The sequence below is a fragment of the Limanda limanda genome, chromosome 17 (assembly GCF_963576545.1).
Source record: "Limanda limanda chromosome 17, fLimLim1.1, whole genome shotgun sequence".
In the NCBI taxonomy this organism is placed as follows: Eukaryota; Metazoa; Chordata; class Actinopteri; order Pleuronectiformes; family Pleuronectidae; genus Limanda; species Limanda limanda.
Genome location: NC_083652.1, coordinates 6431618 through 6445719, shown reverse-complemented (window position 1 = coordinate 6445719; position 14102 = coordinate 6431618). Strand labels below are relative to the sequence as shown.

Genomic DNA, 14102 nt, shown 5'->3' with positions numbered 1-14102 from the left:
TTACACTTTATGTGTTATCCATTGAAATTGTATTGTTTGAATCATTGAAGCTGTTTCATCCTCCAGCCCTAACACATCATACTTAATCCTTATGTGTCTACACTGGTTGTGAGGTCACTCTTGTGTCCACCACATTCATCCCAACGAATCTCAACCTCTAGTGGATGGAACGCCATAAAGTTTTGTACAACCGCTTATGATCCCCAGGGGATGAATCCTATTGACTTTTGTGATTCTCTGACTTTTTCTGTTTTACCACCAGAAGATCAAATTAACTTGATGGATTAGAAAGAAAATTGTGTGCAAACATTTGTGGTTCCAAAGCTATTTATTTTAATGAATTAAGCGATTCCCGCCCCCGACTCCTCCAGCACCAGCATGTGGCTTACATTTGTGGTTTTGGGTGAAATGTCTCTACAACAATTGAATAGATAAAATGATGGAACAAGCCCACAGGATCAATCCTATTCTGTAGTCAAATTATTTCCCCTGCATATATAAAACAACATACATAAGAGCTCAGTAGCGCCCCCCTCTCTACTACCTGTAAATACATCTGTCAGATACAGATACATTTTTACACTTTCAGGACTTTAATTCATTTTTCTCCAAATAGTACACAAATGCAAACCTGTCATCTGTATCTGCCCTCAGTCTTCTTCTCTTCTTTCAGCATTCTAAATTGAAGAAAATCCATACCAGTGGTAATCTGGGTTGGTTCCCCTCAGAGACTGCTTTCGTTTTTTAACTTTAATTCCTCCTGTAACCACAAAGTTTTCTCCTTTATCTGGAGTATCAGAAACTTTTTTTTTTGCAATGGGTTTGGATGTAATAGATCTTCATGTATATATATAAGTCCCACATTCCAGCTTTAAGTAACTTCCACTCAACCTTGTGTTAAAGACCTGTCACACCTGTTGGTCACAGATGGTCCATGGCCCACTTAGCTGACTCATTCCTAACTGCACCCATCAACTATATTTCTTCCTTTGTTAGCAGCTCCTGATTGTGTTTTGTTTAGATCCTGGCATGCTGCCTTTCCCATTTCGAGGATGATGCACAGATTACATCTCTCAAGTTATTTCTTCATGTCCTGTTTGGCCATCGCCTGCTGTGTTTGGGTTGCCTGCAGTCACGCTTTTTTACTTCCTTTAGGCTCCCAAGCCAAATACTCAAAGTTGTGAGTGAGTGGAAGGTGTCCCTGGTTGTCCCTAATCCCCATTTAAGACCAGCAGCCAGCCCTCACTGGCCTCCGGAGAGATGTTTTGTTAACATGGTCTATAAACAATCCAGAGTCTTTACATTTGATAAATTAGTTTAAGAGACATGTTGTTGAAGCATATGATCTCCTTCTGTCTCCACAGGCAGGATGACAAACCAGACGACAGCCAACCAGTCCAACACAGTCAAGAAGGAGAAAGAAGAAAGCCAGCGAGATGACAACACCGACGTTGCGTATAAAGATGCAGGCCACTGCAGCCGCAACACCCACAACCTGCTGCTGGCACTCACTGTCATGGGTACGCAAGGACGAGGAAACTCTGAGATGTGTGCTGATATATTTCTTTTTCTAAATTTGATCGCAATAAAAGCAAAGGTGTCCAGTGAGCTCAAAGACTGTAATTGTTGACAAAACAACAATTTCAGCTTTTTGTAAACATCCCGAATCCCTACATTCTTAACAGATGAGTTGAATAAAATTTGAGGTCAGTTTTATAGTCAGATGTGCTGCAGCAAATGCACAATCCTAAGTGTACGGACTCCGTGATCTTTTTCCCGTGAGGCATCTTGAGCTTGTTGTTGTCATTGGTCTTCATCTGTAAACACTTTGGTATGTCTCTGCATTGCAGTGTTCTTTGTCCCAAAAAAAGCCCTACAAGTCGAACAGTTTGTTATTTTTGTCTGTCATTTGTCACCCAGATTTAAACCCAGATTTAAACCCAGATCTAAACGTGTTTACATTACGCTACATGTTTGTCATTAGTCAGAGGCCTCCTACATGTCGGATTGTAAATCAGCACCGTTTTGAGGGTTGCTGAAGTAGGCCTGTATGTCTACCAATACATTTCAAACATAAACATAAAGCTCTTGAAAGAAACAAATCAATCTATTTAGCAAAATTATTGTAGCACAACAAAAGTTATAATTTAATATTTTGGTCTAAAAACATCAGTTTATCTTGACAAAAACTTAAAATTGACATCACCTATTTCCAGAAAATTCCCTGAATAATGAACTCCTTCCTCTCGTCAGGTGTCGTTATGGGGGCAGTGTTTGGGGCGGTGCTGCGGTACATGAAGGTGACGGACAACTCCACGCTCACAATGGTTTCCTTCCCTGGAGAAATCCTCATGAGGATGCTGAAAATGCTCATCCTGCCTCTAATCATCTCCAGTCTCATCACAGGTGTGCTCACATACACACACACACACACACACACACACACACAAGTAATGCACCGTAGTGTGTTACAATAGACTGCATATAAAGATGGACGACGGGATGGATCACAAAAGTGAAGCCAAAACATCTTGACCACCCCCTGGTGGCTGGCTGCAGTATAAGTTGAATCTTGCTTCCTCCATGTTTTCAGATGGGACATGGATCAAACTATAAAGTCAAAGTACACGTCTTATCATTTTGATGATGATGAAAGAGTATAATGTCTAACTAACCATAATAATTGAATCTACACATCCATCAATACTAAATACCTATCAGTGTCTTAATTGTACATAACACTCTATTAACATGGTGAGAGCATTTTGAACCAAAGACAATTTTTTTTTAAACTGAGGAGAATTCATGGGTACCCAGACCTCTGTTGAAACTCCAAATGTACAAATTTAATTATCATAATTATCTCTGAACCTGGGAACATTTGAAACTCTGAATATAGTGCATGTATAGCATATAGGGCAGTAACATGTGGAAATTCAATTGTTAAACTTCCATAAAAGACCACTTTCATTCCCTCTGTGAACATTAACAGGGATCATTTTGATTATTGGTCAGTGCGAACACTAATGGTCGTCTGTCTCTTTCAGGGCTGGCTGGTTTAGACGCCCGCTCCAGTGGCAGGATGGGCAGCAGAGCCATGGTGTACTACATGTCCACCACTGTAATAGCTGCCATCCTCGGGGTCATCCTGGTGCTGGGGATCCACCCGGGGAACCCCAAACTGAGGGGAGCCACGTCGAAATCGGCCCCGAAGAACCAGGAAGTCAACAGCCTGGATGCCTTCCTTGACCTACTCCGAAACCTCTTCCCTGAGAACCTGGTGCAGGCCAGCCTCCAACAGGTACCATACTCTGGCTCTTCTTTTGTGCACACTGTAGAGTTGCAAGTATCAAATACAAACTGAAGAAACATTGAATAGTGGTCAGAGAAGACAACATCTAGCTGTTGTGGAGCTTTCTGTTATGTCACATGATCATTGTCAGGGGAAGGTCAAGATAGCTCTGCTTTTAAACCAACGTGGATGAGAAGTTTCTTCAAATGTCAAGAAAAATACAAGCATCTGCAATTTTATAACCACTTAGCATTCCTGGGATGAGGAAACCACATGAGCTTTCTTGAGACTTTTCTTCAAACTTTCCGTTTTTCCTCTGAATTACTGGAGTTTTTTTATTTCCTTAGCCCTTAGTTAATTAGTCAACAGATGGAAGGGGAAATACCTTTTTGACTCATGCATGTACATTGTGATGCAGTCATAGGTTCATATAAATGGCTCACAGGCAAAAAAAGGTGATCCATGCCTCATAGGTGCTCCTAATTGAGATTGTTTTGTCACCCATTTCCAAAGATATAATTAAAATTATTAAATTTGCGCAACATATTTAATAGATCACTTTGAGTTCTCCTGAAAAGAACATAGTTGTAATAATTAGCATGTCTGCCCGAGGCACTGACATAAAGAAGGAGCAGCAGGAAGTTGTTAACGACTGGTGAGAGTCCTTTCGTCCTCCAAACTTCATACTCAATGTTTTCTACATGTGTTGGTTAACAGTGAGGAGTGAAGGTTTGATTTAAATCAGAGGGTTTTGGCTACAAAGCGACCAAAAGGTCAAGGCTGCCATCTGTGCATGTGGAGTCCTGGAGGTGTAGCCTTTCACATGTAAACATAAAGGTAAAGGAGAAGTTCGTTATTTTGTTAGTTGTTTGTTTTTCTGCAGTATTTGCTAAAACTACTACAGATTTCAATTAAACTTTGTAGAAGGATGGTACATGGGCCAAGAAAGAAGTATATATGCCCCTTTTTTAGCATTGTGAGATAGAGTCTTGTGTGGGGTGGGCCTTGATGGATCTACTGAGTTCCATTCGAGTTTGCTTTTTCTGTCGAACTTTAGGTAACAGGATATATGGCTATGTATATTGCAAATACACAGTAAGCTGGTTAGCAAAGCTTAGCAGAGAGACTAGAAAGATGTGAAAAGTTAGGCTTTCTCTGTCCAAAGGTAACAAAGTTCACCTACTAGTATTTATAAAGCTCAAGACTTAAAGGTGCAGTGTGTAGAATTTAGTGACATCTAGTGGTGAATTTGCTGGATACCCCTCATCCTCCTTAGTAGCCTTCAGTTGTCACAAAAACTCAAAAGACGTTTAGTTTGTCCAGTTTGCACTACTGTAATCTGGATTTCTCAAAAGCTTTTCCTCTGAAGATTTGATTTCTATTTTTTGTAAGCGAGAATTTAAGGCAACACTTAAGATATATATGAATTTATTTTGCGGCTGAATCAGTGATTAGATGATATATTTTATTGATCACATCAGTTTGTTTGTTTGTGTTTTCCACTCAATTTAAATTTTTCACCATTGTAGCTTAAATATTTCTGTATTTTTCATTTTGGACTGATAAGAAATCCCAGTTTATAGATTATTAGAGTATATAAGTTAATTAATAAATTGGCACATTCTTTAAACAGAATTAATCAACCATAATTGAGTGATTGCGGTACAATAATACCAAAAATAAAACAGCTAAAGACGAGAATGAAAGGCTTCCTGAACCAAATTGTCTTTGAATGAGAGTTTACAAAAAAAGATTAAAATTTACCATCTGAACACACTGGTATAGTATTTTTCATTTGAATAATGGCGGACACAGCAGAAGGACTCCGGAGACGGCTACTGTTTATCCAAGCTGATCATTTTTAAACGATAATCCAAGTCTCAATCATGAGGCAACAGTTGCCTTCTTCTTTCCAAATCCTGTGTTTATTTCCCCCTCTTCTCTCTGACATGCGTGTATGTCTGAATGATTAGATGAAGTTGCCTGTGTTTGACTGGGTGAGGGTCAGCCCTTCTGCTACTGCTAATCTCTTTACATCTGTAACGTCATATCCTTATTTACCACAGTAAGGCATCTGCTGGTAAACAGGGAGCCGTGCTGAGTATGAGCTTATAGACTCTCTCCCCTCTTCTCTCCGCCCTGTGGTATCCTCTCCTTTTTCTCTTTTTCTCTGTGCCTCTCCCTGTTTTCTGTCCGCATCTCTGCTTTACTGCCTGTATTGTTTGTGCTCATCAGGGATTCATTGAAGTCACAAAAGGCATAATTGCTTCAGCAGGAAGGAATCGTCCTTCCCCTCTTTAACCTTTAACCTTCCTCTCCTCCTCTTTTTTGTCTTTATTTGTCTCTAATCCCTACTCTGTTTAGCTTTTTCTTGAAACACAAATCTGAGATTGCTGTGCTGTTTCCAAACGTTTGTTTGATTTCACAAAGCACCAGGCTTTCTCCTCTGTTCAGTTTTCTTCTGAACAGCTCATCAGTCACTGTGTCGTTCTGTCTCCAGGTTCAGACGGTGCTAAAAAAGGTGCCGGTCTCAGTATCAAACCAGACTGAGCCCATGATAGTGGGCATAAAGACACTGGAGTATAAATGGGGCATGAATGTCCTCGGTGAGTTGATGATGGAGCAGATATGCTTTCCTGTTGTCCAATCATTTCATGCTTAAATATAAATTACTTTTTTTTTTTTTGCATTGAGAACAGCGCCGTTATTTCTGCTGACCTGCTGCTTTGTGTATTCCTCAAGGTATGATTGGCTTCTTCATCACCTTTGGGATCTGCATGGGCAAGATGGGCGAGCGCGGGAAGGTCATGTGCGACTTCTTCAACATCCTCAATGAAATTATCATGACGATGGTTTCCATGATCATGTGGTCAGTGTCTTGTTTCCTCCTGTGTGTGTTTGTGTGCAGTGTGTTGAAGCGTACACAACATGCGTCTGTTTTTGCTCATGTCGCGCTCCGGCTGCATTGCTTTGACGTTCTAACCCTAACCCTAACACCACACAAGGAGCTCAGCGACAGTGATATATAAAGTGAAGACTGTGTTCATGATACAAACTGTGGGAACAAGAAACAGAGTTGCACAGTGAAGACTGAAAAGGAAGGGAAGAGGAAAAGGGGGAAAGTGTGTTAGTGAAAGACACGGACAGATGGAAGGACGGAGAGAGAGAGATAGAGAGGGCGAGGGTTTCCCTGGGACATGCTTGAGTCTTTGGTATGTTGGGGAGGAGCGGGAGCCGGGGCCATGATCAATGTTGTGGGTTCCCAGGGGAGGCGGGGTGGAAGATCTCCAAAATGTAATGAATCCACCAACGACAGAGGAGCCACTTGGCAGCAGAGCAGAAGGCAGGAGGGACAGCAGGACGTGGAAAGATGCGTGTGAGAGCATGCCTTCAGAGAGCAGGGCAGGCCTTGAGGCTTCGCAGGACCCCCGGCTAGTAGCACAGAGAGCGAGAGTGTCGTGGCACTCAGAGACAGGAAGGGAAGGGAAAGGAAGGAGGGAGCGGGTAGGCGGTTGGAAGAAAAACAGCAGGATGCTTGTCTCGCAGCTCTCCTAGGCCATCTACGAGTGCAGCTGGACACCAAAGGAATTATGTCCTTGTTCGTATCACTGACTCAGTATAAACAGATTACTCACGGGCCTATGGAGCTCGCCAAACACGGTCCAGTGTATACAAAAACATGTATCATACGAGGAACACATCCATCAAATCATACGTGGCATACTCCACCAAACAACTGTCGGCGAATGCCAGCGGCAGCGTGCAACTGACCTGAGCAGCCAGGCCGCTGTCACCGTGAGACCTGCTTTGACTCGCACCAGGAAGAGCCTAAAGGGGAAACACAGCTTTAATTCATAAGTCCCTCAGCGGCCTGTTTTCACGAACAACTGCACTCCAGGGCTGGAAACCAGAGATCCAAGAATGTGTCATGTCCTCGAGCAGAGAAAAGATGTTTTACAATGAATATAGATTAATCACGTGCTGGTCTGATGTTTCACATTAACATGAGTGTAAAACAAATAGAAAAATATTATTATGATTCTGATATTCTAATACCATAGCTGATAAATCATTATATCGTCATGAAAGCAATAATAAAGCAGCAGGGTGAGAGAACTTGATCCCCCAGGTTCCTGAGGAGGAAAGACTTTCTCTTTCAGGTTTCAAGCACTATGGCAGTTTTTAAACCTTTCTTCAGACCTGTGATTTTGATATAATGCAGGTCTGTTTAATTTGAAAGTAATTCTTCAAGAAAATACAACTATCTTTATCTAGGTTTGCTGCAGCAACTGAAGGTTCTCTGTCATGTTTGGAAGGGGAGGGTGAGGTGTGGGGTGTTCAGCTGCAAGATGCAACTTCACCTCTAGATTTCACTTAATTCTACACACTGAACCTTGAAGAAAAATTTTAAACAATGTTAAGATATTTACATATCTTATTAAATACTCCTGAATCATATATATACTAAATACACACATATACATACAAGTTTATTATTAAACCCCAGGCAGTCAAAAGTAATGGGGAATAAGAGGAAATAAGTTCATAATCGATACTGCAGCTCTGACATTTCTCCCTGACTCTTTGCAGGTACTCTCCCGTTGGCATTGCCTCTCTGATCGCAGGGAAGATTGGAGCCATCGGAGACCTGGAGTTGGTGGCCAGGCAGCTGGGCATGTACATGGTGACCGTCATCGTGGGCCTGGTGATCCACGGCGGATTAATCCTACCTGCTATATACTTTGCTATCACCAGAAAAAGTCCCTTTATTTTCTACTCTGGAGTCTTCCAAGCTTGGATCACTGCGCTGGGCACTGCTAGCAGGTAGGCTAGTCTGCAGGAAGTGTGTGTATGTGTGTGTGTGTGTGTGTGTGTGTGTGTGGGTGGGTGAAAGTTCTCTGTTTGGCATGTGTTAACACATGTGTGTCACATGTTTCTTTTACAGCATCTATTCCTCGAGCAGCTGCTGTAGTAACTATGATTGATCGCCGTGGCCTGCTGCTCCCTTTCAGCCATTCGGGTTAAATCTGAAAGGCAAATTCTGTATTTACACAAACTGAACTGACAGATCGGGACAGCAGAGCCAAATGTGTGTAACACAGGCTATCATGAACAAGTCCGTGTCAGACAGATCCTGGGTTGTTAATGTCTGAGCCTCTGGATTAGTTGTCACCAGCCAAACTGGCCCCGCTGCATCCTGCTTGCTCGGGTTGGTTCGGCCAGCATGGAATTCTGCATTGCTGCCGAAACCAACTGTCATTTTGGCACATTACTGAGGCTTTAGTGAATATGGGTAATCCTATCAAGGTTTTCTCTAATTATATTATGACCTGAGCTTAGCAGGGCCAGGATTCAAATTCCTTTAATTCACATGCTGGAGGATTGCAGCAGTGGCCTCCACCAGCTGTCGGGAGGAGGCTGTCAGGCGACTCGAATTTCGTCCGAATCAAATTTTTCCCTCCTTTTCTTATCCTTCACCTTCCTCATCACCACTGCACTTCTGTCTTTCACCACCTGTCCACGTATTGTATTTCCTGCAGCAGAAGCTTTGATCCTTTTCTTTGTACATTCTCACCATTTTCTTCCTCTGTTCTCAGCGCTGGGACGTTACCAGTCACCTTCCGCTGCCTGGAGGAGAATCTGAAAATAGATAAACGTGTGACTCGCTTCGTGCTGCCCATAGGTGCAACCATTAACATGGACGGCACTGCACTGTATGAGGCAGTGGCAGCCATCTTTATCGCCCAGATGAATGACATCACCCTGGACACTGGACAGATTATTACAGTCAGGTAAAGCACGTGGTGGGTGTAGATCTTGAACTAAAACATGGCAGACATCGACACACCTTTCTGAGATCGAAATGTGTGGAACATGTGCGTGACAATATCTGAGACTTCCCAAAGCCAAAAATATGACAATCACAGCCCTTTCATCCATTTGCAGGCCAGCTGCAAAGGAGAGAAAGTACATAGAATTTGAGCCATAGACAGTAAACGCCCAGACCAGACTGTATATAAAGATGGATAACATGACAGGTCCCCATGCAGGCTGGAAAAGAGTCTTGATCGCCCCCTGGTGGCTGGCTGCAGTATAGGTCATAAACCTTGTCTCCTCTATGTTTGCGTATGGGACATGCACCAAATTAAGAAATCAAAGCACAAATTAAATAACATTTTCTCAATTATGATTTCACTCACTTGAAGTAGTTTTTATCACACAGATGTTTATTTTTGATCAGATATAGCTATAAAAACGGGGTTAAACTTCTTTATTGACAGTTGAGACTGACTCATGATTGCTTGAGTCGAGAAAGTGTCACTGACCTGGGCCATGTAATATTTGCTACCAGGCTGCAAGAAACCAATTTTCTTAATTCATCAAAAAGCTGAACAATCACAGCCTGCTAAACTGAGAACTGCAAGAGTTTCTAGAGTGGAGGAAATAGTGATAAAAGACCTAACGTGTGTGTTACATTATCCACCACCACATCCCCTCCCCCTTTTATGGCAGTTTTGCTGGACAAAAAAAAGATTTGGGAACCTCTGCCTATTTTATTTAATGTTGTTTACAACAAAATCTAATTTGCTCTTTATTATGGCAGTAACAATCTAATGCTTGTTTAACTTTTGCTGTACACATTTACTTTAATCTGAAACAATTTAACAGATGAAATACATTTAAAGTGTAAATAATTTAATGTTTAATGCTTTATAATGACTTGATGGCAGGAAATACATTTTCTTGGGTTTATGTGACAAGCTGTTTTTTTCTATTAACAGGACCAACCTGATAGTCACATGACACAATTTTAGCATTTTTATTGGATAGTGAATAGGCTATTTTCAAACAGCTCAGTGTTTTTTAGAATCTGTTTAACGACTGAGAGTTTTAATGAATCCACAGGGCTTCATGCTGTGTAACGTCTGTGTTGCATTTAAACATTTCTCATGTAATCCTGCCCTTATGTAAAAATGTTGTCTAAGTAACCAGTGGAAATGAAATACAAAAGCATGTTCATATGATCTGACTTGCATCAATTATAGTTAGTGTGCTGTGTTGAAGGTCAGTCTAAAGCTGAATGAGCAAAGTAAGAAAAATAATGAGATTTCTGAGGTTTCAGCAAAACATTTAGATCTGATTGGAACCAGTCTACACGGATATGACTCTTTTTTGTGGCTGCGGGTTACAAATGGTCCTCAGTACTTTGATGTTGTTTATTGTTGGTGTTTCATCAATGGCTGTTTACTACCAACTTCTGAAATCTAATTTTTAAAGGCTGTGTGTGCTTATTGTTTCATCTGTGTGCAAAATTGTCCTGAAATAAGATCCACATGTGCCGTGTGGATTGATTTTCAGCGCTGCAGTTTATCAAAAATGATTCCGTCGTGAAAGCGAAGCGATGAAAGGCCTCATGCAGTGAATATCAGAGTTTTGAGCAGTGTCCAAACTGGCCTGAAGTCACATCTGTGACCAAAATGAACTGATAATTCCTCTAATTGCAGACATGTCATTGCAAGCAGCATTCTTCTGAGCATTAGGGTTTTATGTCATGCGACATTAACATACATAAAACCTACTATGAAAAACATTTTCCTCGGTCCATATTTCTTCTTCACACAAGTGTTGCTTGGACGACATGGAAAGGTAACTCATGTAAATGCCAGGCTCTTGCCATTTGACCTGGTTCTGCAATTGTAAAGCATTCCATTTAAACTATATTCACACATTATTATAAATCTGTTTGACGCCTTGCAGCAGATGATTTCGTTTTTTACCAATACAACTCACCCTTTGCACTTTGCAATCTGGTTGTATGTTTGTTATGTTCAATAGTAAAAAAGTCTTAAATATGTTATCTGTTGCATTTTAAAATAAGTACCAGTGTCAGCAAATTATAGTTTGTAATGTATTTGTGTGTTGTAGTATATTCTCAACGACACAGATAGTAACTTGCTGTTATAAAACTACAAACAAGACTAATGTGGAACTGATAACTGAGCTGGTCAGAATCGATCTCCAGACACCCTGCTTGTCTTTGGCAAAGACTGTAGATGTCTACTGCCTCTGTCTGTAGTTTGATAGACAACTTTTCCAGGTTTTTCTCTACTCCTCTTTTTCACCATATCTTCAATTATGGGGAAGTGTACCCAATTCTGGGACACTATATACCTGTCATACTTGACATAGGTCTTAGGGTCTTAATTACGGTCTTAAAAATGGTAGGTTTAACTTTTTGAAACCTGCAGTAACTCTGTATGATGCAAACTCATACACACTTTTCTTTTTATTGTAGATCCAAAATGGTATTCAGTAAATTGAAGGCCTCTTATATACCATGTTTATTGGGTTTTTTGGCGGCCATTCAGCCGAGGGAACAAGCTGAGTCAGCAGCGAAAGTATTCGCTAACTTCTCACCTCAGTGTGTCAGTGATTTCCATTATTATGTGGTTTCCCCTCTGACTTTTCTGGTTGCTGACTACACCATGGTCTGTTAGTCGTTTTGTCAGTCATCCTTTTACTGACATGTTAACTTTTTTTGCATGTCTGGTATGAAGGATTAATTTAGGCTTCAGTCGCATGTGACACTGTGTGTGGTCCCTTTTACAGTTGTTCAGCAACATTGCAAAGTTAAACTTTATAGGATCACTTTGACATTTTTCGTCAGGCATGTTCTCAGTGTATGAAATTCAGAATGTACGCATAGGTCGTCTGTTATCTGTACAAAACATGTAACTTTGTTTGGTTCTGTGCTTTGAGGTCTTTCCAATTGTTTGACTTTTTACCATCACGTTAAAGATAGATCTTCCTGGTCTCTGTATCCAGTTTGAAAATGGTTCTGCCTTCTTGTCTTCTCCACAGTATGACCGCCACCCTGGCCAGTGTTGGAGCTGCCAGTATTCCGAGTGCTGGACTGGTGACCATGTTGCTGATCCTGACGGCAGTCGGCTTGCCCACCCAGGACATCAGTCTGCTCATCGCTGTGGACTGGCTGCTGTGAGTCAGGTGTCTGATAGGCACTGATATGAGTAATGAATGACTTCTCAGCTTCTCCTCAAAAGCTTAAAAAGAAACATTTGTTAACTGTATTGTAAGAATGTTCAACTCATGGTGGCTCTCATCATTTCACCCGCTGACACTGATACTGTTTGTCCACTCAGTGACAGAATGCGTACCTCCATCAATGTGGTGGGCGATTCGTTTGGTGCCGGCATCGTTGACCACTTGTCCAAGGCGGAGCTCGCCGAACTTGACGCAGCCGAATTGCAAATGCAAATGCTGCTGCTCCATCCAGAGGGGGAGCTAGATTTCATCCCTCCGCCACCGATCTTCACCGAGATGGACCTGGTCGACCCTTTTAGACCGCCTGAGCTGCCACCTCGCTCCCCTCGCCCACCCAAACAAAACCACCACGGCCTCTCCCAGTCCCAGTCAATCACTTACTCGCCATCCCGTTCTGTCCGATCTCCATCACCACGCTCCATCCGTTCTCCCTCTCCGCGCTCCGTCTGCTCCCATTCTCCCCGACCTTTCCGTACTCACTCCCCACGTATCCTCCGCAGGACGGAGGCAGGCTACTCCGCTCTGCCCAGCCATGATAACCAGGTATCTATGCACCACTGCTTGCTCTGTTTGTACCGTAATGTCTCAGACTACCTGTTCCCCTGTGGATCAAGGCTATGATATATATATATATATATATATATATATATATATATATATATATATATATATATATATATATATATTATATAAAATGCTTTGAAGAGATATTTAGATTGGTCATATAGTTACTTAATCTGTTAAATAATGAGAGCATACAGTAGACACCTGAATCATATGTGTATCCTTAAGAAATTCTGTTATTTGCCATTAATAAAGTTATTTGTTACATAAATGTATATTGTATTTCAAGACTTTTATCTCTTAGTACAGTATCTTGTGCTTTGCATGGTATGATATATGTTCAAATTGAGCACCAGGGTCTATGTATGAAGGTTACATAGATAATTCAAATCTCTGTTCCTGTTCGATTTCAGCTAAAATGACTATGTCTCTAAACCCTTTTCCTTTAACTTTTACCTTGTTTGCATTAGTAGAGTTTCAGTGTGTTAGTCAGTTGGTACAGTCTCCATTGTCTACCTAGTGTCAGTTGTTTCTGTTTTCCGTCTCAGATTCCCACAATGCCTCGCTGCTACAGAGAGCGAGAACGGGAACGGGAGCGGGACCGACTGAGGCGAGAGAGTGAAACTGAGGAGGAGGACGAGAGGGTTTTGGGTGGAGTAAGTGACGGCGAGGAGAGTGATGACACTGCCTATGACCGGAGGAATGTCATCCCACTGGGCGACCTGCCTTGATTGGATTTTTACCACAGAAAAGCCCCAGCGATTTGTCTCTGTTGTACGACAGCTTTTCCTGCTTTATTGCATGGCTCAGCTTTTTCGCACGAGTCCAGCGGAGGGCACATGTGGATTTCTAGCTGGTTACATTGTTATTTCTTTTTTTTGTTTTGTGTCCCGAGATCGACAGGATTGATCAATACTTTTCAATGACAACACGCAGTAACATTACTGAGAAAAGCCCAATAAACCAACCTGATAATTTTAGCTTTCCTGTTAGCTGTAACCAAACAAAAGGAGCTGTATATACACTTTTGCAATCGCTTTAGAGGTTCTAATTCATCCTTTAAGCAGAGCTACTTCTTCATCCTCTCATGTTGAACTGAGGTCAGACTGGGTGACTCACTATCTCAGGTGGTATTAAGCGAGAGGACGGACTGGGGCTAGCTAGTTAGCTTGCTAACTGAAGG

General features: G+C 41.7%; 1 protein-coding gene across 1 annotated transcript; it reads left to right on the top strand.

Moving 5' to 3' along the window:
• The first annotated feature begins 1369 nt into the window (after positions 1 to 1369).
• On the top strand, positions 1370 to 13650 carry slc1a9 (solute carrier family 1 member 9). Its single transcript, XM_061090133.1, has 10 exons — positions 1370 to 1520; positions 2254 to 2406; positions 3048 to 3301; positions 5793 to 5898; positions 6035 to 6161; positions 7883 to 8116; positions 8890 to 9084; positions 12155 to 12289; positions 12454 to 12898; positions 13468 to 13650. The coding sequence occupies exons 1-10, from the start codon at positions 1370 to 1372 to the stop codon at positions 13648 to 13650; spliced, it is 1983 nt and encodes a 660-aa protein (XP_060946116.1).
• Positions 13651 to 14102: the final 452 nt, after the last annotated feature.